General features: G+C 41.9%; 2 protein-coding genes across 5 annotated transcripts; both read right to left on the reverse strand.

The window, feature by feature from the left end:
• Nucleotides 1–1,468: 1,468 nt before the first annotated feature.
• c4h19orf44 (chromosome 4 C19orf44 homolog) lies at nt 1,469–11,973 on the reverse strand. Of its 4 annotated transcripts, none has more exons than XM_034582105.1 (10): nt 11,564–11,973; nt 8,179–8,330; nt 7,580–8,042; nt 5,876–6,212; nt 5,634–5,645; nt 5,136–5,215; nt 3,626–4,052; nt 3,274–3,354; nt 2,092–2,258; nt 1,469–1,817 (listed from the first exon to the last, which is right to left on the reverse strand). In XM_034582105.1, exons 1-10 carry the CDS (start codon nt 11,693–11,695, stop codon nt 1,728–1,730), a joined length of 1,941 nt encoding a protein of 646 aa, XP_034437996.1. In that variant the 5' UTR covers nt 11,696–11,973; the 3' UTR covers nt 1,469–1,727. The 4 variants fall into 4 exon arrangements, with proteins under 4 accessions (XP_034437996.1, XP_034437994.1, XP_034437997.1 ...); XM_034582103.1 differs by having other exon boundaries at nt 5,115–5,215; XM_034582106.1 differs by lacking the exon at nt 5,634–5,645.
• Nucleotides 11,974–13,302: 1,329 nt separating this feature from the next.
• LOC117759687 (carnitine O-palmitoyltransferase 2, mitochondrial-like) lies at nt 13,303–25,649 on the reverse strand. Its single transcript, XM_034581943.1, has 5 exons — nt 25,451–25,649; nt 20,103–20,183; nt 19,903–20,009; nt 18,506–19,810; nt 13,303–13,631 (listed from the first exon to the last, which is right to left on the reverse strand). Exons 1-5 carry the CDS (start codon nt 25,630–25,632, stop codon nt 13,303–13,305), a joined length of 2,004 nt encoding a protein of 667 aa, XP_034437834.1. The 5' UTR covers nt 25,633–25,649.
• Between the last annotated feature and the right edge of the window lie 1,551 nt (nt 25,650–27,200).

Genomic DNA, 27,200 nt, shown 5'->3' on the forward strand with positions numbered 1-27,200 from the left:
TCATGAACCGATTGAGGGCTGGATTCAAAATCACACCGAAAATCAAAGTAAAAAATTAAAATCACAGGCTGTTTCAGCTTGTGTGAATTGCATCACAGCAACTTATAACATGACTCAGTAGTGTGTATTGCCTCCACGTGCCTGTATGCACTCCTGACGACGTCTGGGCTTGCTCCTGATGAGTCGGAAGATGGTGTTCTGGGGGATCTCATCTGTGAAGAGAACAGAGCGCCTGTGGCGGACCTGCCAATTCTGTTCACTGGTGAATGCCAATCGAGCTGCACGGTGCTGGGCTGTGAGCACAGGTCCCACTATAGAGGACCTCGGGCCTTCTTTTTGGTCAGAAACATGCACACCAGTAAACTGCTGGAGGTCATTTTGTAGGCTCTGGCAGTGCTCCTCCTGTTCCTCCTCACACAAAGGAGCAGATACCGGCCCTGCTGCTAGGTTGATGCCCTTCTACGGCCCTGTCCAGCTCTCCTTGTGTGACTGTTGGTCTCCTGGTATCTCCTCCATGCTCTTGAGACTGTGCTGGGAGACACAGCAAAGCTTCTTGTGACCACACGTATGGATGTGTCATCCTGGAGGAGCTGGACTACCTGTGCATCCTGATTTCCAACTTAACTGCAGTTATTTTCCTCTTTTCCTCTGATCGCCGCAGACATTTCTTCAACATGTAATGTGAAACTTTTTAACATTAAATTGTGATGCAGATGGGGTTGTTTTTTTTTTCTGGTGCGACATCAATACGTTTCCATAATTTCAAAGTCAAGTTTCTAAACATGGTAACATGTCCCCCCTTTTGCTTTTTATATATTAAGACGTATTTCGTGTTAAATAAGCAGTCGGCTCCATGGCTAAGTATTTCGACCTAAACACTTTACTAAACAAATGCCAGTCTTAAAAACAGATTCCAACTGCCAGGGTTTGTGATGTCACAAACCTAAGGAACCAATCCTGTCAGCTTCTTGGTGGGGCTCAGTAGCTGGAAAAGGCTTAATATTTGCATGTTCGAGCCAGTAGCCAGTCAGATTTACCTTCAGCCTCAGTGTACCCTCAGGTTCGGCTTTAACGTTATTGCAATTATAAGTCTGAAACACCTGATGATGCCAAGGTACAATTGAAGACTATTATCATTTTCATTACAACAACCAGACTTACAGAGTTCAAATGTGATGTTCCTGGTCTCTCTCTCTCTCCCCCCCTCTCTCCAAAGTGCTTGCTGATTGTGGGAACTGTTGCATTTCTCTGTACATTTTAAATGTCTTGACCTTATTATGTTATATATGTAATCTTGAGGAACACAGAATATTTAGAAGGAGTAATAAGCTACTAGACTGGGACTTTATCCAATACAAAACAACAGAATCACAGTCATGAATGTGTAACACTATTTATCATTATTTCCTGAGAATATACAGAGGACAGCGTGGACACTTTATATTATTTCACCAGTGGAAGGAGGGGGTGCCAAGTCCTATAAATGACTCATTAAGACAATTAAAAAAACCTGATCCATTCACAAATGCTGGTATCACATGATTCTAACTGAATGGATGACATGTTTTTCTCACTGAAGATACAATAGGCATGTGTTGTTCATGGCATGTGACGAATTGACAACAAATAATTCATAAAAAATAAAAATGATCAACTATTTAAAACTCTATATATGGCAACTGTCTCTTGCTCTGCACCAGCAGGTTCAGTGATCCAGTTTGACGGAGTCATTGGTCACAAACAGTCGTCATCTCCTGCTGCACCTCCTCTAAGGCTTTCTCCATTGTGAGTTTGGAACATCTGTGCTTGCGAATGTACTGTGGAAGGAAGAATAAACTGCTGTAAAAGGTTTGTGAGATAACTACAGCTCTAATAAAGCCTGGCGTTTGAATATAACAGCAATTTATTGGCTGAAAGGTTTCTGCTGCATCACCGGTGAAAGCAGTCAAATCCCTCTCTTGCACAAAGATAGATGTGATGGAAAATCGAATTTTATTGCTCCACAAATTTCCATTTTTGTCATTTCCTTGAGTCATTCACAACTTCCCTCTAGAAAGTAATTGTGTGTGTGTATAAGCAGTGTGCTTTTACCCGCATGGTGTCCTCCAGTGTGGTGTATCTGTAGTTGGGTGGTTCCAGACTTTGCACCAGGCTGGAGTGAAGGTGTCGGCTGCTCTCGATGAACCGCCTTGTCATGACAAGCTGCTGCTTCAGCATTTCATTGACTACAAACGCAGCCGGGTTGAAGGTGCTGAGAGCTGAGGAGGACGACATGGGGCACACTTTAAAATAATAGTACTAAGACTAAAGCACTCCTTCCTATAGGCCAGTTTGGTGAAGAAAAAGTCTGAGAGAAAAGTCATAACTTTAGGCTACGTGTAATTTTACAGGGAGAATATACGCATATATATATGTTGTCTTTGTTAAAATTAGGAATATGGAGAATCTGGTTAACTTAGGCGAACACTTAATCGTCACAGTATAACACAGCCAGTTAAACTTCAGGGATATCAATCTGTCCATTTAGGAAGCACAAGTGATTGTGAATCAATTTCACCTGCTTTGGTGTAAATGAAAGTGACAACAGGTGCAATGGAGGCAAAAGAAAGACAACCTCCATAAAGGGAATGGTTTTACATGTGGTGTGACACTTGTGTGACGGATCCTGACACTTAATTATTGACTTCATCACTACACAAAAGATGATTTGTCTACATGTTGGTGGCAAAATGCAGTAGAATTAGAGAAGGAATTGGACATTTTACAGCTTGAGCTACATCCAAGTAGCAGCTGGCTAACTTTGCACAACATGTGGAGATGGGGGAAACAGCCTTTCTCTGTCCAACAGTGAGAAAAAGTTCATTAGATATTGGATAAGGTCCCCGAAAGGTTTGTTTTCTGATACGACAAACTGTTTTACTTTAAACACAAGTTCTAGCAGATATTTTGTGAATTGGCTCCAAGCCACCCTGCACACTTCAATAGCATTTCAGCAACAGATGGCGCTGCAGCGACATGGAGACAGTAAATGGGCACCTCAGAGGACATTTTGCATCATATTCTTATTGAACAAAACCCAGATATTCTCCTCAGTGGACATCGTTGCTACCATTAACAAACTGGCACTGTTGTGTGTCTCTTCCATGTGCATATCTGTCAGTGCATCAACATTCTGGTGCAGGTTTTAAACCACTGCCAATATTCTATTATCAATATAAAGGATTTTTATGTCTGTTTATGTTGTCTCTTATTCTCTATTTCACTGTGTCTTACCTTCCAGTGTTTCTGCACTGAGAGTGTAAGCAGCCACTGGGGTGGGGTTTATGTAGGTTGTGGGGTCAAATGCAGCTACGCCTGCAGAGAGAGAGAGAGAGAGAGAGAGAGAGAGAGAGAGAGAGAGAGAGAGAGAGAGAGAGAGAGAGATCAGAAACAGACATTGTTGTTTAGTCATCATAAACCTCGGATCACACTTAGTAAATATCATACATGTAGTTATTTTACTGTCAATGTCATTATCAAATGAATCCTGATAACTTGATGATTAACATACAGTAACGTGACCATGGTGAAGAAAGGGGCCTCAACAACATCATAAATACAATATGAAATATATTGTATGACTAACCAGTTGACCATGTGTGCGACATGGTATCAGGCTGCGTCTGTACTGCGGCCTCTTTTAAAACCTTTCTGTCTGAAGCACGCCTCCCCGACTGGTGACTTGAGGTCCTGCGGCCGTGTGACACTGAGGATCTGGAGTCACTGCTTCTGCTGAATGACTTTGATGTTTGACTGCGACCTGGGGTCTGTGAGATTGTGTCCGAGAAAGTGCTCGAGTAATCGTCTTCTGTCCTCTCACGGGACACGTCTGAATTCCGAGCCTCCTCTCTGACCTCCAACGCCTCCTCCACTTCATCTCTGTCTCCCTGCAGGTGCTCTGAAACCTGGCTGGCACTGTGATTTGGCTGTGACCTGCTCTCACTCTCAAAGTCACTTTGATAGTCCAATATGTCCTCTTGCTGTTGTCCCTCTTCCCTGTCCTTGTGTTCTCTCTGTTCATGCAGTAAAAAGGAAGCAAAAACATCAATCCATCAGAAAATCTGAAAAGATTCCCAGTTCAAGGGGAAATAGATGAAACTTATTATAAATGATAAAACTTATTTCCAACTTGTGGTGGCATTAGAAGAGTAATCCTATTGGTGTCAGCCTCACGGCAGTCATCTCCCCATATACAGAGAAGACAGGTTAAATCACTTTTATTACTTAAAATTACAAATTTATTTGAGAATTTATAGTATCTATCTTTCATTAAACCCTTGGTTCAGAATCAGATACAGAAAAAAGATGTACAATTCAACTCTACATTTTTGCAGGCCACTTAAAAACCATATTGGTTACGATACAAGTGCCCCTTTATTTACTATGGCCATAAAATGCATATATTTGTTGAGGTTTATGCTTATTCTAGCCATTATTCTTATCAACCATAATGATGGCTTGAAATACAATTTAGAAAAGAATTCCACAGAGCACTCATGCAGTATATGATCAAACAGTTGTTTAAAATGTTAGAAATTTAAAGCAGCATAAATATATATTTTGTATCACTAGGATCAGTGGACCAAGCTGTAAACATATTAACAATTTATCATGTGGAATATCTGAGCCTTTGTCTAGCTCCTGGCTTTGTCTAATGTTTGATGGTGAGTTTATCAGAGCTTCTTATATAACAACAGCGGCTGCAAACAGAGTTGATGAACCTAAAGACTAAAGTTAGGAGCTGTAAAAGCAGAACAATTGAGCTGATGGGAACTTATTGATTTGGATGAAAATACTCTGTGGGCTTGTCACTCAACATTTTCACATTACACAGTCATTGGATCTATTATTTTACAAGTAAAAATAATCCTTATTGCAGCTGATGTTGTTTATTTTAAGTGTGTAAGTAGAAATTATTGTCAAAATGCCAAAATTATATTATTTTAAACAGGAGCCAGTTTGTTTCTTTTAACCAAAATTTCCTTTAATCCATGTTTACTGCCAGGAACCATTTCACTATTGTACGGGTATGCAATGTTTTACTACCGTTTGTTTTATTATACTGCTCTACTTATAATTTGTCTGTCACTGCCCACCTCCTGTTTTGGTGTTTCCTCTGTAAATCCAAACGAAGCCGGGACAAGGTCATCTAACGTCATCACATTTATCTTGAAGTCTGTAATAGCACAAGATCAGAATTTTATAAAATGACAGTGTATATCCACACAACTGCCATGTGTGCTAATAGTAGTACAGTAATACACAAGACATCAAAAATTCATAAACAAGAACATTTGGGTATTTCTAGGTTGCTGTGTCTAAAGTGATTATCATTTTTAAACACATTTATGTTTTAAAAGGTAAATGCTCTGTATTTATATATTGCTTTTCCAGGCTTATCGACCATTTAAAACATATATATGTACTTCTATACGACTCTCTACTTCCTGAGCGACCTCATAATGAAAGTGTAATAAAGTACTAAAGTATTAAAGTACCTGTATAATTTCTGTCCACAAACTAAATTCAGAATTCATAATTAAAAAGTTATTAAAACTCTCTTTTAAAACTCTACAATGGAAAGAGCTATGTACCTTGTTGTCCATCTAGGATGCATGAGATAAGGAGTTCAGAAAGAAAATGATTAATGAACAAAAGCAGTGTGTTACCTATTTTGTATGAAAAATTATTGGCTGAATATTTTCACACTAGTAAACCATCTCAACAATAGTATTGTGACGTATCACTGAGGAACTCTTTTGACTTAAGATTCTATTGACTCTTGACTCTTTATCTCTTACTGATGTATCTGATTGGTCGTGTACACTTCTCTCACCTTCAGATGAAACTGAGCTCATCTCGCTGTGGGAATCTGTAGAGCCAAGCGCCACTGGGAAGAGCTCGTCCAGAGAGTGCACCTCACTGTGGCCTGACATGGAGGAGAGGGAGCGCTGTGGACTGGCCATCCTGCGAGCAGAGTTCCATCTCCTTGGGGGAGAGGGGGTGGGAGAGAGCACAGAGGGGCTGAACTGGGCCTGGGCCTGGCCAGTGAATCGAAAAGGAGACGAACGGCGAGGAGAGGTGGGGGAGAGAGGTGGTGCTGCGTTGGAAGGTGGCAAAGGATGAACAGCACCTTGAGGAGTTGTGGAGTGGACCTTCTGTTTACTTTTGCTCTGTAAGAGAGGAAAGCAGAGCATTGGTGCATCTTTTGTTTTGCAATGTAAACAACCACTGTCTTAAAATACGGATTTTGAAGTCTGAGACTGAACTGATTTGATAAGTGCAACCACCAAATACACATTTCTGTGTCTGCTCATCCTCCTTCAGTGTAAAACTGGAAATGTAGTCCTCCAGGTTGATGCATGATGCCATCGATGAAGGCATCAATCATGTGGAGATCGAATTGAATCAGTTCAACTGCTCTTTCGACTTTTGGATGTTTCTCTGATGTCTGTCAAGCATGAATCTACATGAATCTATTTTGAATATGAAGTTAACTTTAGGCTCTTGATCCTTATAGGCCCTGTTCACACATGGATATTACTCCCACTCTCTCTTTGCAAATACATATCATTCAAAACCAAAGACATTTTATGTGTAGCCAGTCTGAATATGAGAGATGGATGTGTATTCAATGTATTTGCATGCATGCGTGCGTGCGTGCGTGCGTGCGTGCGTGCGTGCGTGATAGCGATGAAGAGGAAGGAAGGAAGGAAGTAGGGCAAGGGGATGCTGAGTGAATCAATACAATACAGAATACAATTTTATCAATTACAAATAGTTAAAAATTAAGTAGATAATCAATATGTGGCAGGTCAATTTGGTGTTGTGGTGACCACAAATAAATCAGTGTATCTGAAATATTGAGAGGTGTAAAAATACTTTTGATTCATTATGAAACTACAACAGGTCAGAGACGTCAGCGGAGTAGGTCATCCCTAAATGTAGCCCAGGATGCATTTGTGTACGCACAGTGAAAAGAATGTGGAAACATGTGTCCCAGATCACCTCTGAATGTGGTTACAGTGATCATATCTCACATGTGATCAGTTCACCCAAGATGGATGCTAATACCAGATTTGAACAGGGCCTCAGTCTTTTCTAAGGATTAAAAGTAATTACATTCATACTTCTCTGTGCATTCAAGGCTGCAGTGCTAATAGTGCCTGCTAGCAATAATGCAGCATGAAGTTTCATATGCGAATATGTGCTGACTCCATAATTGCAATTTGCAAACTCGGGTTAGGGTTAGGCAAACTCGAAGTATTTACATATTTTTCATCAACATGTTTCTCATACACTGACACTTGCCTCTTATGTAAATGTTTGCTGTGCAGTAAACCTCTATCCTCTATATAAATCTAATCTCCATTATTTTTCTGAATCAAAATTCATCAATCAAAATTATTTGAAAATTGGGTAAAATGGTTTTAAAACATGTATAGTACCAATGAGTGAAATGTGAAATTATTGTATTAATCTAACACATCCTGATAATAATATATAACATGGCTCTCTCAGACATCAAAGTTAAAGGTACCTTGTCTGCTGTTCTCACAGAGGCAGGTATCCCCAGTTTTAACAAGCTGTTGTCTGTTGAATCCAAAGAGTCTCCGAGCAGTTTCCTCATGTCCTCTTCGTCACTTTCCAGATTCACACCTCTTACAACTCTCATTGACTTAATCTCCAAACGTGCCAAAGAGAGCTCTGCATTAGCAGCTCTGGACCTGGACCGGATGCCCACATCTGGTCCTTTTGGAGACCCAGAAGCAGCAGCAGTGTTGGCGCTGTCAACGGCTACTGCTGCTGCTTTGTTCTTAAGGAAACGTTTCCCATTCAGACTCTGGTCACTGCTGGACTGAACTGAGGCCGGCACACTGGTTGTTTCTGGTGGAGGAGAGATTCGCTGTCTGGCTTCTTCCTGGACCTGCTTACGGCTGCGGATGCTGCTCTCAATTTGAGCCAGTCTACTCAGAGCAGCAGTCTGGGAGGATGACACACATCTGACCAGACGGGGAGCGATTGATGAATCAAGAGAAAGAAAAAGTTTTAACAGTGATTATTTGAATTGAAATATTCATTCTTTTCACTCAGGTGCTCATTATGACTTCTGTTTTTCTTTTATCTACAGAGCCGTACCTTGGCTCAGGGATCTGCTGTGTTTGGCTTTTGCTGACAGGTGACTGGCTGATGTTGGTTGCAGACGGTGGAGCCTTCTTCAAAAACCTGCTCCCTCCTCCTCCTCCTCCTCCTCCTCCTCCTCCTCCCATAGAGCTCTGAGGTCTGAGGCCCTGGGAGAAGAAAATGAGATGAGGTCAGGCAGCATCACAAAAAGTGGAAGCTTGTTGTCAAACTTGCCTTACAAATGATCCACTCTTTTTATGTTTTGAGTGAAACAGCATCAAGCACAATATCTTCACAGGATGTTTGCCTCAGCGTTGGTCGACTGTAACTAAAAACATTTACTCAAGTACCGTACTTAAGAACACATTTGAGGTACCTTTACTCTATTAAGTGTTGGCATTCGGCGGGTCCACTACATCTCAGAGGGAAATATTGTACTTTTTACTCCATTTTATTTGTCTGACTAACCGAGTATCTCCAGATGTGTTGACGTTAAATTTTTGTGATAAACTGAAAGCTGATTCCTTGTTGAGAAAACTAAAAGATGGACGATGCATCGTCGCATTTGCAACAGTCTAAGACATCAAAGCAATCTATGACCACTGACACTGTAACATTAAAGGGGACATAGCATGCCCATTTTACCACAAGTTGATATGGTTCCTTGGGGTCTTAATGAAATGTCTGTAACATACTTTGGTCAAAATACCACAAGGATCATTTAAAACAGCACCCTTTTTACCCTGTATAAAACAGCCCTCCACAGAGTGACCTGTTTTGAGTGCCTGTTCCTTTAAATGCTAGTGAGCCAGCTCCCCCCTCCCCCTCTCCCCCCATGATTTTAAACGATATAAATTACATATTTTATATGATATAAATTATCAAATATGCATCCCATACTTTGTATTCCCCTTCTGTTGTCCTGGAGTTTTAATTTTCCCAATCACATAATTAAATGTCCCCCTCTGCCCATCCACTACAAGCACACAAGCAGACAGACAGAGAGAGAAAGAGGGGTGGGGGGGGGGGGGGGTATGAAGACCATCATTTACCCCCGAACCCCGACATTCAACGGGTACAACAACAAGCGGAGAAAGCAGAATCGCGGGCTGACCTTATATATACAGTCTATGGGGCTGACCAGCGGAGAAATGCTCGTCCCGTGTGAACAGCCAGGCGGCTGCGCGCTTGAGAACGGCGCTGCGCTGCCTCGCAGCGGCGCTTCCGCGTCCGCTGTAACGCAGCGTAACGAGTGGGGGGGCTCTGTTTGTGCCAGTGTTACAGTAGTGCTGAACACTGCGGAAGTCTTCCACACTGCTGGCTGTGTGGCGTTGACACAAATTCCAGCTCACGCATGGGAGAGCGAGCGGTCGCGCCCGAGCAACTGCTGCAGCCTCCCAGTCCCAACGATCCAGACAAATGCCACATGTGAGTGAATCGCGGGCTGACCAGCGGAGAAATGCTCGTCCCGTGTGAACAGCCCGGCTGCGTGCTTGGGAACGGCGCTGCGCTGCCTCGCAGCCTCGCTGCGTCCGGTGTAAACCCGGCGTAACGAGTGTGGGGGGATGAGGTGGGGGGTGGGCCAAGGCCATGTAGGGAGACTTCCAGTTCCTTGTTACGACACAAAACCCAGGAAGCTCAATCGAGTCGCTCAAGCATGACGTTTCTGACTTAGAGGAACCATAACAAAAAACGCGCGAGTGTTTTTTCCCCAGAGTTTTTGGGTTGGTAGACATGCCAGATACCCACATTAACCTGTAGAAGCACTAACAAAGTGGAATTTGCATGCTATGTCCCCTTTAAAGCAAACTGACAACCAGGAATTATTTGCTTAATGAATCCTCTGATGTGTTCTGTTATATAAAGCCTGGGTGGAATTAAATAGTAAGTCAAAAACAAGTGTTATTCTTTCAGCTTAACATATTCAGAGTAATCACCTGAACAACTAAACTCAACAGTGCAGTAAATCTACGAAATGACCAGAATGGCACACGGGATGAATGACCAACAGCTGATAAATGTTGCCGCTGTACCTTGTAGAAGATGAAAGAAATGTTCATCATGTAGGATGACAACATGCGCCAAGTAATATTACACAAGAGAAAACAACTGAGGGTGAATGAGTGCTGTGTAGAAGTGGAGACGGTGAAAGAAAAGTTAAAACTGACAGAAGAGTTGTTTGAGTAGATAAATAGCACAGTTCAAAAGGTAATCTGACACATGACTGACACCTGGACCCCCTTAGCAGCGCCACTGCACTGAGGTGCATTACTCTGCGGAGGTCAACAAGAGACTCTGCTCCTCTGATGTTTTCTAATCACTCATTTTATAAAAAACCTGCTGAATTCATATTTATGTTCCTGGATAAACGGGTAACAAGTTAAAACCCAGCGTTGAGTCATAATCTGCGACTAAAAAACTATTATGGTCCAAGCCATCAAGTGCAGATCACACAGTGGAAATTTAATGTCAATCAAATTAAGGTTGTAAAACGAGGCTTACTTCCGGTTGCGAGTAGGTGGCGCTATCACTACATACAGACTAATAGATCTGTTCAGGTTGGGGCTCTGATGAAGCCTGAGCAATTTGGGGCCAATTGGACAATGTGCATAGAAGGTAATAAAAACGTCCTGTTTCATGACAAATCAATAGGTGGCGCTATGACTGAGTTAGTTTTCACATATATAGCTTTTCAGGCCTGGACTGTGATCATAGGTGAGAATTTTAGTGCTTATTGGACAATGCGCAGTGGAGTTAAAAAAGACTTCCTGTTTCATGACAAATCAGTAGATGGCGCTATGACCCGGGTTAATATTGACATATGTCGGTGCTCTGGCCCTAGGAATCCAAGCAATAACAACAGGTCCTTCACACTGTCGGTGCTCGGGCTCCCACTAACAGAGAGAATGGTAAAGCATTTCCTGCACTATTAGAACTTTCACTTTTCATAGTACATTTTGCTGGTAACACTTGCATACATTTCTTAAGTAGAGTTTTTGAATCCAGGACTTTTATTTGTAGTGGAGTATTTTTAAAGTGTGGAATTAGTACTTTTACTTCAGTAAAGGATCTCAGTACCTCTTCCACCACTGAGCCCTCTCTTTCCCGACTCAGGTCGCTTGTGTCTGAGAACAAAGTTTGGCTAACCCTAACCCTACTGCACTACTACTAATAACAATTATATAATATATCATCTAATTAAAATAAAAAGGAGCCTATTGCACCTTGACAGGGATCTTTGAATCTGGCACGCGACATTTGATACCAATGTACACTTAATAAACTAGTTATTGTGAATACAATGAGATCGAGGAAGCACCTTGACATTATGTTATTAGGACTTCACTCCGTGCTTCTTCCAGCACTGTGACAAACAGGTGAGCGCATGTGGGAGACTCACGGTGTGTGTGGGTGCTGTGGGTGCAGGTCGCTGTGTGGCCTCAGCAGCAGCGTCTCCTCTGCTGCTCCTCTTGGCGGACAGCAGCTCCTCAGCTCGGTCCAGGGCGGAGCTCCCACCGCCTCGTTTCCACATCTTCACACTGCGTTTGTTTTAACAGCAGCCACGCGTGTTTACAACTGTTTCGTCCTGCGTTACAGGCAGAGATACTAGCTAGCTAGCGGCCAATAGCATGTTAGCTGGCTACTGGCTAGCTACACGCACGGTGCATATTAATAAAAGGTTCGTCATAGATTGATTTGTAGACCTTCATGATTCTCTGAGTTTAACGTCAAACTGTGTAGATGTAAACAGTTTAGCGGTCACTATGGACTCCCTTGTTTCCATGGAGGAGCTTCCTGTTTTTTCTTCTTCGTGATGTTTGTCGGATTAGGCAAGCAACCTTATTGCGCATTACCGCCACCAACTGGTGTGGAGAGTGATCGGGTTATCTAACAATACAATGTCTAAATGGGGAAATATTTAAAATAATCATTGTAAAAATAATACTTCTTCTTCTTTTAGGGAAAATAGGAAGCTTATCAATCATGCTCTACTTCTTTACCTGCATCTGTGGCTGAGCGGGAGAGCATCCGCGTCCAACCAGAAGGTTGGCGGTTCCATCCCAGTCTTCCCATCTGCATGCCGAAGTGTCCTTGGGCAAGATGCTGAACCCTGAATGGCCACCCTTACAGAAAAAAGTGCTGCCCTTGGATGCACTGTATGAATGTATGGGTGAATGGCCAACTGTAAAGTACTTTACTGTAAAGCACTTCGGTGGTCATCAAGACTAGAAAAGCGCTGTATAAATACAGAGCATTTACCCTTAAGCCTGTTTAATATCTGACTTTAATCAAGTCATATGTTTCATGTGATTATATGTAAAGACAATTTATAATCAGCACTACACATGTGCTCAGATACTGTTGTATCTTTGTTCATTCTGCCCTTGCAGTGGTTATTCTAGTTGAAACTAGCACAGGATCCTGTTCTCTGTTTACAAAGCATTACTATAAAATAGAATCCATGTGCACCACCTACATGTGTAAGATCCCTTCAACAGTCTGCTCCTTCGTGCAGAATCCAAGTGATCATTACGATTCTGAGGTATTAATTAAGTTATTAATTTCATTATTAATCTGAGTTCCAAATTTGTAGTTAGTAATTTCGTGAGACTTAATCGATAAATTAGCTATCTTTTCCATTCCTTTAAAGGGTGGTGCCCCGAGGTAGCTTTAATGTAAATTAAAGTTATTATTTAATATTAATGATATAATATCTTTGTGTATATCATACAATTTAAGGCGTCCTTATTGAAAATCTGATGAGTATCACATGTATATTAGAAAATATATACTGAGATGTTGTCAGATTTTTTTTGCAGATTTCAACATGAACATTTTCCATCCCTTCTTTTTATGTATTCATGACCGAGACTGAATAGTCTACCTTCTGTGTAAGCATTGTTGTCTAACTTATAACACAAGTGAGACATTCTTCTAAATGTCATCTCCCATGTAAAAAGATGCTTAACTGAATATGATTGAACTCACTGTGACTGAAAATATAAGCCACAAAAATCCATTGTTATTTTGATAGAAAGCATCATGACGCCTCAGATGTGTAGGATTTAAAAAAAGAAGGCAGTTCTTTGTATAATGAAATGTTGACATTTTTGGTTTTCTTTGACAAGCACTTGTTTATTAACTGAGTGAGTTTCCCTCCAGGACTGTGAAAATGTCCTCTAAAGACTTGTGGACACACTGCACGAATTCATGGACGTTGCGAGCCAGGTAGCTGGACACATTACAGCCAATCCAGTCGTTGTGGACAGCATAGCCAATGCCAAACCCATCAGGCACCACTGGGGCGAAGCCCATATAGCTCACAGCTGGACTGGTAAGGGTGCTGGTAGCAAGGATGTATTTGCTCATGGAGGGGGTTGCAGGGTCAGTGTACAGGCGTGGCAGAGGTTGGCCCTTTGAGTTGGCCAGGTATCGCAGGGCAAAGAGGTGTCGGTCAAAACCGTGGCCTGGTGAGAGAAATGGAAGAGGTGGTTAGTGCAGCAGCTCTTAGTTTACGTGTAAGTTGAAACCATTGCTGTCGTGTCAGTTTCAATGTGTATAGTAATTCTAAGTAGGTTTTGAATTCTCTGTGTTCACACTGGAAAAAGAAAGAATCTTAAGTAAAAGCATTGTGCATAGAAAATAACGTTCGATTTTTGAGTGTTTTGCTGATATGCACCACTACCACGATGAAATGCAATGAGGATGCTTGTTGATTACATATTAATTACACTGCTGTGCTTCCCCACTAAACATTAACCCACATTAACATGGTTGTCAATGGCCAATGAGCCCAGTCCTGGAACATGCTCACTGCACGCTCACCTGCACACTGTGAACAACAGACAGGTCGAGAAGATTTTTTTTAATTAGTTTTGTTTTTTTGTTATTTCATTGACTGTATGTAAAGATTACGGAGACAACCAATTTCAAATCACAATTACAAATCAAAACCAACAAGAGAGAATCACAGACTACAGCAACAAATCAAACGAGAAATACTGCACTGCGGTAGTGTGATGTCTGATCAGTTATTCCTTGAGTCTAAGCGACAACTGAGCAAAAGGTGAAGAAATTTCCTCAAGGCGGTCTCGAGACATCACATTTAATTGCCTAAAAACATGTTTCGTGACCCCATCATGACCTTGACCTTCAAGCTTTGACCACCCAAATCTAATCAGTTGATCTGTTTGTCCAAGTAACCACATCTCACGTCACGTGTCCTTTCCCTTTTGGCCGTCACCCACCAAAATTTATCTCTGAGTCCAAATGAATGTTTGTATCAAATTTGAAGACATTCCCTCAACCTGATCTGAAGATATCATGTTGAAGAAAAATATAAACATGGTTTGTTAGGCCACCATGACCTTGACCTTTGGCTACCAAAATCAAATCAGTCAATCCTTGCGTCCAAGTTAATGTTAATGCCAAAGCGTTCCAGAGATATCAAGTTCACAAAGTAAAAGTGTGCTTTGTGTGGTCACAGTGACCTTGACCTTGGCCACCAACATCTAATCAGTTCATCCTTGAGTCCAAGTGAATGATTACCAAATTAGAAGAAGTTCCTTCCAGACAGTCTTGAGATATCACATTCACAAAAATGGAACGGACAGACGACATGTAAATATAAAGCCTCTGGCCACTAGCTGTCGCCGGCGTGGAGGCATAAAGACACAGAGTTATTTAAGAAAAGACAGCAGGATGTCACCTGCCAATAAACCGAACAGGGCAGTACCTGCTACCGACAGGGATCATCAATGATTAGACGTACCCATTCTCTGTCTTTTTAACAAGAATGCAATGCTGCTTTCACATGGAAACATGAGCACCACCTATAATTCAATGTTTGTGATTATCAGAAATTATTTTGAGGCATGGCACACATACGAGCCTGAAGTGATACTTGAAATGCTGTCAACCTTTCACAGTATCTCAATAAGTATGCACACTAAGAAGACACGTTTAAAAGAAAGGGTTTTTTTACGGAACAACTAATCCAGTTAGCTGAGCTGACACATACCTGACAGAGCTGTGTGGACCTGGGCAATTTAGCGTATGTCGCATTTCATTTCAAAGATGGAAAGTGCAGTTGTCCAGGCAATTCCCTTTTTTGTTAGAATTCGTTACTTGCCATTACATTTTCTTATTTTAGATTGTGTTTAGGTCACCTGGGCTCAAACAAAACACATTAGAAAGACAGCCGGTTGTATTCGCAACTAAATTAATGTATTTCTTCCCTTTTGTCAAATGTGATCACTTTTAAACATGTCTGGCAGAGAAGGAGGCTAAAATAAACCACTCAAGGTCACCCAAGAAACAGTCCAAGGAACATCATGAAATGGACTTCAAAATGAAGCAAAAGAAAGTGCATATGGCTTTGGAGGCATTGAGGGCCAAAGCTCCCTGAGTAAAGACAAAGTTTCTCCTGGGCATACACTGTACGATTTAAACCCATCTTTGCCACGATTTCTGAATTTTTGGAGTCGTAAGATTTTCAGCTTTTCCGTTGTTTGCATTGCAGTATAGAGGGGGGAACGAGCAGTGATCAATTGCTCCCGGCTGACTGGTCGTCCAACTTCATCCTCTCGCACAGTTGAAGCAGAGCCATTTTGATTCCTCAAAATCTGTGCTTCAAACAGCCTTCCACAGAGTGACCTGTTTTGAGTGCCTGTTCCTTTAAATGCTAATGAGCCAGCTCCCCCTCCCCCCTCTCCCCCCATGATTTTAAACGATATAAATTACATATTTTATATGATATAAATTATCAAATATGCATCCCATACTTTGTATTCCCCTTCTGTTGTCCTGGAGTTTTAATTTTCCCAATCACATAATTAAATGTCCCCCTCTGCCCATCCACTACAAGCACACAAGCAGACAGACAGAGAGAGAAAGAGAGGGGTGGGGGGGGGGCTATGAAGACCATCATTTACCCCCGAACCCAGACATTCAACGGGTACAACAACAAGCGGAGAAAGCAGAATCGCGGGCTGACCAGCGCGGAGAAATGCGCGTCCCGTGTGAACAGCCAGGCGGCTGCGCGCTTGAGAATGGCGCTGCACGGCGCTTCCGCGTCCGGTGTAAACCTGCCGTAACGAGTGTGGGGGGGCGAGGGGGATGAGGTGGGGGGTGGGCCAAGGCCATGTAGGGAGACTTCCAGTGTATTGTGACGACACAGTACACAGGAAGCTCATTCCAGTCACTCAAGCGTGACGTTTCTGACTTAGAGGAACCATAACAAAACGCGCAAGTGTTTTTTTTCCAGAGTTTTTGGGTTGGTAGACATGCCAGATACCCACATTAACCTGTAGAAGCACTAACAAAGTGGAATTTTCATGATATGTCCCCTTTAACATTACATTAAGGCCCAATTCCATTTCACCCCTTGGCCCTACCCCTACCCCTCCCCCTAGTTTTCGAGGGTTATCTTGCCCCTTAATACGGAGTCACAAGGGGTAGTGGTTGAAATCTTCCCCTACGAATTGGGACAGCCCTTCAAGAAGCCGTTACATCATCAGTAGTCGATGCAAAAATACGGGATTATCATGCAAAAAAGATCGCTAGCAGTCTAGCGCTAGTATGCTAACGCTAGCGCTAGACTGCTAGTGATCTTTTTCTTTTAAGGTTGTTGTGAAAAAAGTGACCATAATACATTGAAATGATATTAAACTAAGATATTACAATCATTATTGTAATTTTTAAATCCTTATTAATGGAGAAAATACTACATTTGGTGGTCTCTCTCCCAGCTTGCCGGTGATTCGCAAGGCATTCTGGGTACCCCTCCGTTCGAATTGAGGGTCTGAAAAATCTCCATTTGGAGGGGTATCGATCCCTACGCCTCGGCCCTACCCCTCTGTCCCAACAGGTAGTGGGACACCCTACCCCTACACGTGAACGTGCAAAACGAAGGGCCAAGGTGTAGGGCCAAGGGGTGAAATGGGATTGGGGCCCAAATGTCAATTAGCTGAGGCTTTTCCAAAGTGACTTCCAATTAGTGCATTCTACATTCAGCATCTTGCCCAAGGGCACCTTGGCATGGGCTGAGATTCGCCGTAGACCTTCTGGTTGGAGTACGATTGAGATGTACTGGGTGTTTTAGCGGCAGGGATTAACCATCCATTGTATTAAACCTCCTTTATCCTTGCCTTTAAGTAGGGTGCACACCGCACAACAGTGTAGTGTCATATTGGTGAGGGATGACTATTGTATTGGGAATATCTGCATTTGTGTAATGTTTAATAGAAGAACAGATATGTATTTAGAAGAAGTATGAACAGATGTGGTTCTCGTGGGTTAACTTAAACTTTACGAGTGTTGCTCAAGGGACTGTAATGTTTATGGTTTCCTCCCCACATGTGTGACACTGGTCAATTGGTGCACTGCAGGGGTCACTCAGGGTGTCTGAGTAGATGGGAGAGGGGATCTCTGTATTGTATACAGGACTGGGGTCTTTTGTCTTGTAAACGAAGATAAGGGATCTCGGAGACAGATGGTCTCACGCCAAAAAAGGTATTCGTTAGCCACTGGATGTCTGACCAGGGTGGGCAGACATCCAGTGGCTAACGAATACCTTTTTTTCCCTCGCAGGGAGGGGCTTCTGATTGTATAAGTGTAGTGATTCTCCTATGCTCTGGGCTCATTCATACACGTTACGCTAGGTAGTGTGTGGGGTGGGTCCACCTGCAGGTGTTAGAATTGAACTTACCGAGAGACAATGTATAATTTGTGTATGATTAAACGGGAAATTTCCATGACACTGTGACACCAACACTAACACAGCCATTATATCTCAATCTCAAAAAAAATCAGAGACAGTTCTAACTATGGACACAAACTGGTCACTCTCCTGCCCTCTGAAAGGAGGTAGAGGAGCCTCAAATCATGAACAAACAGACTCAAAAAGAATTTGAATCCATGGGACATCGGATCACTGAACCACAACATTGACAGTTAATATGCTTTCTATTCAAAGTGCAATAACTAGAAAACATATTATTATATTCTATTTTCATATTATTTATTGTTATATTTTTTGTTTGTGTCTGTGTCTTGCACTGGTAAGAAGTAGCAGAATTTTGTTGTGTTATCTTGTACAATGACAATAAAAGCTTTCATAGTATCTCTCTGGCCAGATAACATCAGGAAGTAAAAAACGTTTTAAACTATGAAATGTTTGAGGATATGAAACCGAATGATCAGGGTTTTATATAAGTTGATACTAAATAGGGAAAAATCCATCTTTACTGTTGTAATGTCGACAGTCAAAATGTAAAATAAACAAATTACTTGTGGTTTTTAAGTGTTGTGATCAACATTTGTAGAAATGTCTTATACACACCCATAGCTGCTTCCTTGATGAGCTGTCCATGATATTTGGAGCATTCATGGAGCATGGCCTGCAGTTGCTCCACACTGTGTTGTCCTGGCTGACAAACAAAGGCGTGGGAACACTGTTTGGTGAATGAGGTAGCCGGTCGGATCGTCTCTGTGCGGCCATGCTTGAATGCTGCAGTGCTACACGACTCATATGTGGCCACTGTCTCTCCATACTGCCTCAGGAAGCCCATCTGAAAAGCCAGCTGGGCTATAGCGTCTGGACTCAACTTGCTCTTCTTTAGCTGTTTCTTCCCACCCTTCTTGAACTCCAGGGCATCAATAGTGAGTTTTGACACAGCTGAATCAAAGTTCTCCTTTGCTGTTTTGATGCCATTTTCCAGCTCACTGTCCAGCCTAAACTCCAGTCTGCGCACAGCAGAGGCCGAATCTACAGCAGCAGCAACAGAGCCTGGGTGCACCAGTGGCTGCTCCGTGGTGTCTTTGAAGATCTCATTCTGAAAGCGGAGCATAGTTCTGCCATCGCCCCATGAGTGCTCCAAATGAGCGGCTGCCTGTCCATCCTTGGTGAGAATTATGCTGAAGGACTTGTCGTACCACCGGTTGCAGCCATCACCGTGCAGCATGTTTCGGCACAAATGACTATGATCTTGAACGCTGTCATCATCCAGGCTGAGACAGAAAATTGCGCTGTCAACACGATTTAATTTCTCTGCGTTTCCAGCAGCTATCAGTTTTTCCCTTAGCCCAGCCCACACATCCCTGTTCTCACTGGTCAGCACCCCAATAGGGAAGGCGGGTGCTGGTGTCGGATCAGACAAAATGTACTGTAAGTGGGACTGGATCTCTGCAGGCTTCACTAAATTCCCATCTCTGTCTACAATGTCAAACATATACATGTTGCCTTTTCTCATAACTAAGAGATGTCGCCCTTTCTCATTAGTGAAGAGCTCATCCCGCCCACATTTCGGAATCCGAGTTGAGTTAAAGAGCCGAAAGTACTGAGACATGTCCAGCGGGTAAGCATTCATCATGTATGCTCCATACCAAGACAGAGAGGACGGGACCCAGCGGATGAACCTTTTGAATCCGTCTGTGTCACTCTTTGCTGGGTTTAGGTGAAAAACCTCAGGCTCCAGTAATCCAGCTCGAAGTGTTTTCATGAAGCGAACCGCTGAACACACCATATTAGTTGCCCGTACAAGCTGGTTATTGTACTCTGTGTTAGGGTCCGGATTGAAGGACATGAAGGGGTTGAAGTTCAGCACCACGGAGTCACGAGCAGACAGGTACATATCAGACCATGGTCCTGAAATGAAAGTAAGCCAACCAGTTGCATTAGTAATTGTATGAATTTGACATGCTCAACTTCAGGGTGATGATTGTCAAGAAAGGCTTCACCTGAGATGTAGCTTGTGTGCTTATTTCTTTTATCCTGGGCTACCAATTCCTCATGCAGCTGTTTCCCCACACCACTCTGGAAATCCTGTGCAAGTTTCTCTGTTGTTCTGAGGGCACACAAAAGAAGATTTTTCCAAGATCTTAACTGTTAATATTGTCCATTAATGAAATAAATAGGTTGAGTGTCTCACTGCACATACCTGAACTGGTCATCATCCAACAGAGGCCTCTGGGCAGCTAAATACCTCCTCATAGTGTCCTCCAGCTTTGGTATGGGTAGCCTGAACAATTGTCAAAGTTATCAAGGAGACAATTCAGCCTTTCAAAAGCTCAGTAAATATTACAGTATACAAAAAAATAAACCACACTGCTGGTGACATCACAAAAAAGGAAATTTGAAATCTTTTCTATTTAATACAATGTTTCTTAGCCAAACAAGCCCAATTAATAAAAAACATAAATATTTGACTAATTAAACTGCAATCAAATCTATCAGACCATAATTTAGTAACCTTCGATTTCTCATTATCAGACTACATGCAATTAATGAAAAACTCATTTTCTACATGTCTACCTGATAGTGCTGAAGCTAGATTTAAGGAAATATTTTCAATTACATTTAACTCCTTAATATCCGTCGATATAATCAATGAATACTTTAAAAACCCTAGCTCCACTGAGATTGACCATCTTGTCGATAGCTCTGTAAACTAACTACGATTAACATTAGACTCCATAGCGCCTCTAAAAAAGTGTACAACATAGTAAATTAGCTCCCTGGTACAATTCCAACACACGTGAATTCAAACAAGCGTCTAGAAAACTAGAAAGGAAGTGGCGCTGCAACAAGTATGTTGAAAATCACCTAGCCTGGAAACATAGTGTTAAAGTATATAAGAAGGCTCTCCACAAAGCAAGGGCTGCCTACTACTAGACATTAATAGAAGAAAATAAAAACAACAACAGGTTTCGCTTCAGCACTGTAGCCAGGCTGACAGAGTCACAGCTCCATCTAATCTAGTATTCCTCCATCCAGCAATGTCTTTATGAACTTCTTTAACCTTAAAATTCTAACTATTACCATCTCCTGCCCTTAGTTGACATCATCAAGCACAGAAATCTCAGGAACAGCTGAGAATCCTACCAATTATTTAGACAGCTTCTCTCTGATCACCCTTGATCAGCTGACCACAATCATCTAAACCCACAACTTGTTTCTTAGATCCCATTTCTACAAAGGTACTTAAAGAAATTCCGCTCCTAATTAATAGTACTTTACTGAATACAATCAATCTATCATTATCATCAGGATATGTACCACAGTCCTTTAAACTAGCTTTAATCAAACCCCATCTCAAAAAACCCACTCTGGACCCAGAGGTTTCAGCCAACTACAGACCGATATCTAACCTCCCCTTCCTGTCTAAAATCCTTGAAAAGGTTGTAGCCAATCAGCTGTGTGAGTTTCTCCAGGAAAGTAATGTATATGAAGACTTTCAGTCTGGGTTTAGAGCTAATCACAGCACGGAGACAGCCTTGGCAAAAGTCACTAATGACCTTCTAATAGCTTCAGATTTAGGGTTTGTGTCTGTCCTCGTCCTGTTAGATCTTAGTGCAAAACTAGTGATCATCAAATTTTATAACATGGTTTAAATCATATTTTTCAGTTCGATTCCAATTTGTGCAAATTAATGATGAGTCATCTGTGCACACAAAAGTTAACCAAGGTGTTCCACAGGGCTCTGTGCTCGGCCCAATTTTATTCTCATTATATATGCTTCCACTAGGAAACATTATCAGGACACACTCTGTAAATTTCCACTGCTATGCGGAAGACACTTGTCAATAAAACCTGAACAGTGTAATCAATTAACTAAACCTCAAGCATGTTTCAAGGACATAAAAACCTGGATGATCCGCAATTTTCTCTTATTAAACTCAGATAAAACAGAGGTTCTAATACTTGGCCCTGAATACATTAGAGATACATTATCTAATGATATAGCTGCGCTAGATGACATTGCCCTTGCTTCCAATGAAACAGTCAGGAACTTGGTAGTTATCTGTGATCATGATTCTCACATAAAACAAATTTCGAGGAGCGCCTTCTTTCACTTACGTAACATCTCAAAAATCAGACACGTCCTTTCTCAAAAAGATGCAGAAAAACTAGTCCACGCCTTTGTTACATCCAGACATGATTATTGTAATTCCTTATTATCAGGCTCCAGCAGTAAGTCATTAAAGACTCAGCTTTAATGACTTACTTTAATGCTGCAGCACGTGTCCTGATAAGAACCGGGAAGAGAGACCATATCTCCCAGTTTCAGTTCGGGAGGCAGACCTTTACCTTTAAGAGTCAGCTTAAAACCTTCCTTTTTGATAAAGCTTATAGTTAGAGCTGGTTCAGTTGGCCCAGCTCGTAGTTATGCTGCTATAGGTGTAGAATGTCAGGGGACACATGGAGCTTCTCTTTCCTTCTCTCCCTATTCATCACATGAATGTCTCATCAATACATGTTACTGACTTGACTTCTTCTCTGGAGTCCTTGTTCTTTATCATTTGCAGATCAAGGATCGCTGCTACGGCCACATCGTGTATCATGATGGTGGATCGCAAATCAGAGATGGTGATGGTATCGTGATGGTGCATCAGTGGTTCATGATCATGATCGTAGATTGTACATCATGATAGTGGACGGTAGATCGTGATCATGGATGATGATCGAGGTGGCAGCTGATCATGGATTATGAATACAACTAGATTGTTCTTTTCATTTTCTTATGTATAAATGCTTTAAAGATTGATACACCTCCTCATTAAATGTTATTTTTTCTCATGAATGTTGTAAATATTATTATTTTATTGATGTGATCTACTACTTGCAACATCTATTGCACTTCTCTCCATTCTGGGAGAGGGATTCCTCACATTTGGCTCTCTCTGACGTTTCTAGGTGTTTTATGCCTCAGGTGAGGAGTGTTTATGTTTTTCTTGAATGTGATAGGATCAGCTTGAGGGAATGTCTTCAAATTTGGTACAAACATTCACTTTGACTAAAAGATGAAATAATTACATTTTGGTGATTAAAGGTCAAAAGGTCAATTTCATATGGCTTTGCGTTGTTTTGAAGGAATGCCCAAAGGGAATTTCATCACATCTGTAACATACATTCACTTGGACCAGGGGTCAGCAACCCGTGGCTCTGCAGCGCCTCTGCAGTGGCTCCCTGTACAGTGTTGTGCATGAACGCATTCAATGAACACCGTTCATTTTTCCTGAATGATGAACTGAACGAACCAGTTTTCCATGTGATAAATATGAGAGTTTATTTTTTAAATCATCATTGTATCAGGCCATCATGTGAAACACCAGGAGCGAGAGAAAGTGTGTGTGCGCTCAGAGCAACACACGCAGTGAGATCAGAGCTCGTTCACGTGAAGCAGCCGGTCAGTGACTTTGTTGAAGAACAGTTAAAACACAGAGTCTCTCTGGTCTCAGCTGCTCAGTGACTCTGTAGAACAGTCAGTGAAACACAGAGTCTCTCTGGTCTCAGCTGCTCAGTGACTCTGTAGAACAGTCAGTGAAACACAGAGTCTCTCTGGTCTCAGCCGCTCAGTGACTCTGTAGAACAGTCAGTGGAACACAGAGTCTCTCTGGTCTCAGCTGCTCAGTGACTCTGTAGAACAGTCAGTGAAACACAGAGTTTCTCTGGTCTCAGCCGCTCAGTGACTCTGTAGAACAGTCAGTGAAACACAGAGTTTCTCTGGTCTCAGCCGCTCAGTGACTCTGTAGAACAGTCAGTGGAACACAGAGTTCCTCTGGTCTCAGCTGCTCAGTGACTCTGTAGAACAGTCAGTGAAACACAGAGTTTCTCTGGTCTCAGCCGCTCAGTGACTCTGTAGAACAGTGGAACACAGAGTTCCTCTGGTCTCAGCTGCTCAGTGACTCTGTAGAACAGTCAGTGAAACACAGAGTTTCTCTGGTCTCAGCCGCTCAGTGACTCTGTAGAACAGTCAGTGAAACACAGAGTTTCTCTGGTCTCAGCCGCTCAGTGACTCTGTAGAACAGTCAGTGGAACACAGAGTCTCTCTGGTCTCAGCTGCTCAGTGACTCTGTAGAACAGTCAGTGGAACACAGAGTTTCTCTGGTCTCAGCTGCTCAGTGACTCTGTAGAACAGTCAGTGAAACACAGAGTTTCTCTGGTCTCAGCTGCTCAGTGACTCTGTAGAACAGTCAGTGGAACACAGAGTCTCTCTGGTCTCAGCTGCTCAGTGACTCTGTAGAACAGTCAGTGGAACACAGAGTTTCTCTGGTCTCAGCTGCTCAGTGACTCTGTAGAACAGTGGAACACAGAGTCTCTCTGGTCTCAGCTGCTCAGTGACTCTGTAGAACAGTCAGTGGAACACAGAGTTTCTCTGGTCTCAGCTGCTCAGTGACTCTGTAGAACAGTCAGTGGAACACAGAGTTCCTCTGGTCTCAGCTGCTCAGTGACTCTGTAGAACAGTCAGTGGAACACAGAGTCTCTCTGGTCTCAGCCGCTCAGTGACTCTGTAGAACAGTCAGTGGAACACAGAGTTCCTCTGGTCTCAGCTGCTCAGTGACTCTGTAGAACAGTCAGTGGAACACAGAGTTTCTCTGGTCTCAGCCGCTCAGTGACTCTGTAGAACAGTCAGTGAAACACAGAGTTTCTCTGGTCTCAGCTGCTCAGTGATCAGAGCTGAAGCTGCAGCTGGTTTGCACCGAGCTGGAGTTTCTGTGTCCTCCTCCACTCTGACCTGCTCTCACTTTAATTAATAAACACTCATCACTAGTTGTCAGGACCTGATCAGCACAGTCAGGACTTAGTGTTAAATGACCAGAGTGAGACGCATGCATGATCCGACACCATAGATTAATAACTAAACACATGATCCTAAGTTTGTCACCTAAATCATCACAATAAAAAATAGAACAAATGAACGTGAACTAGTTCATTTTAATCTGCATGAACTGAACTTTTAACTAGTTCAAGTACGAACTGGCACAACACTGAGTATAACTATATATACAACTTTATAAGCTGTGTCATCAAATATGTTTTATGAATGTGACATATTAGGACTGCCCATAGGGAGTTTCTTTGAATCTGGCACAATTCACTTGGACTCTCTGATAAATTGATAATAATTGAGCGGTCAAAGGTCAAGGCCATGGTGGCTTCAAAAAACAGATTTTGGGCCTTTTGAATGTAATATCTCAAGATTGCTTGAGAGAATTTCTTCAGCTTTTGATCAGTTGTTATTTTGAATTCAAAGATTGAAGTGATTATGTTTCAGTTGTCAAAGGTAAAGGTTACAGTGACGTTTATATGAATATGTAAAATATGTACACAGAAACTGCACTGGAAATTGGAAATTCTAGTGTCCCCTGTTAATAGTTTTTTTAGGGGCAGTTTTTCCTATCAAATCAAAATTTAGAAGACTTACACAAATCGAGAAATTGTCCTTAGACCAAAGTTATGTTGGTGTCAAAAAGGGTTTGAGTAAAGTCCCAGTGAGCTCCTTACCTGGGTAAACTCTTCTGGTAGTGCATCGACGGCACCACACTTTGGTGGAGGTACTCGGAGGGAGACGCTTCTTTCTTGCTGTAGTTTCGCTTACTGACCCCCAGTGCGGAGGTCCTGAGGTGAGCCAGACCTCCGCTTCTCCTCAGGGAGACGACGCACTGCACCGAAAGCAGACTGGCCATATTGAAAGTGAATACCCGGTGTTTGCAGTTGAAGTTAGTGGAAATAAGCTGTCACAGCTGTCACCACAGGCACACAGAGATGTTCAGAGGTGTGGAGCCTTTAAGGACCCTCTGGCAGGGGCAGAGCTTGCCATGGGTGTGGATCCTGAGTCTGCAGGGCTGATGATTTTCTTAGTAGCTCCGAATCCATTCCCAGTCACAGAATTTCCTTAAACACATATGCTGTTGGCAGTTGCATAGCTTCATAATTTCCCTTAAATACATCACTTGCAAAATATTGACAAGTGCTGCTCAACCAACGATTAATATTGATGATGTTCGTTTTGTTTCTGCCACATGTGACTCACTTTGCAGATGTGAGCTGCATTAATGTGAGTTATTTAAAGTCCATAAGGACGTGGGGATAGTTCAGTTTAACATATTGTTTAGGTAACTTCCTACATGTGGTTAAACTGTAGCATTAACCTTCTGCGAATATCTGCTGTATCTTGTGATGGTAATTTGACCTGGTAAGACTTCTGAAATAAAGAGATTTGAGAATAATAGTCTTTTATGTATACTTTATTCCTTGCAAGGAAGGTCAGACAATCATACCGCATGCGAAGAGCATTCTGCTGAGGGAATGACAAAGAAACAGTTGCAGGCGTATCCTTTTTATGCAGATGCAATTAAGAAATGTGTGTGTGAAGAGTTGAACTATGTGTGTGTGTGTGTGTGTATGTGAACTATGCATAAGCAGAGATAATATATAGTGTGGTATAATGGTAAAATTTTCCATTACAATCTTTAAAGTTAATCAGGTAAAAACTTCGGTGTAAATCAATTTAGTTATGTATTGAAGCTTACGTAGTAAGTTTACTACATTAGATTCAGTTTTATGATTTCTCCTGGGCTGTGGATGTTGGATTTCTGGGTGCCAGGGTCTTTATTTCTACTTTAATATGATTTATTATTTAATTCAGATGTGCTAATGTCTGATTGTTACCTACTAATTCATTCATTCTTTTTCTATTTCTTTCTGCCACTTTTGTATGTTTTTTTTATCATCCATGAATCTACAAGAGGCTGAAGGACTGAAGCTTAAGTTGATGATGATGACGTGAAACAACTGGACCTCATCCAACGATCAGATGACTGGTGCCAACAGAAGGAAGACCTCATGTATGGAGCAGCATAGTTGGTGTCATTCTTCAGGATGTGGAGGAGAGAGACTGGATAACATCATTAATTCTTTAATGAGATGTGATGATGATGTCAATAAACCACCTTCAGTTTCCTCTGAGATGACAGGCCTGTGATTCATTTCAAATTCCCCAAATACATTCATCAATGTATGTATGATTGATGTATGATCAATTCTTGTATGATTACTATCCTGTACGTGTTGCTGCTGTTACTTTATACCAGATGTTCTCCTTAGAATCAAGAGTATTAAAATAGTCTGCCTAATCTATGTGGGTCTCCATTATTTCCTATTTATTTTTGTTGATTGTATTTAATCTGCACCCACGTTATGACTTTGTTATCCAGACTTTATTTTGATTAATTGTGTATCGGTCATTTTGGTT

Source organism: Hippoglossus hippoglossus, chromosome 4 (genome assembly GCF_009819705.1).
Source record: "Hippoglossus hippoglossus isolate fHipHip1 chromosome 4, fHipHip1.pri, whole genome shotgun sequence".
NCBI classification, from domain to species: domain Eukaryota; kingdom Metazoa; phylum Chordata; class Actinopteri; order Pleuronectiformes; family Pleuronectidae; genus Hippoglossus; species Hippoglossus hippoglossus.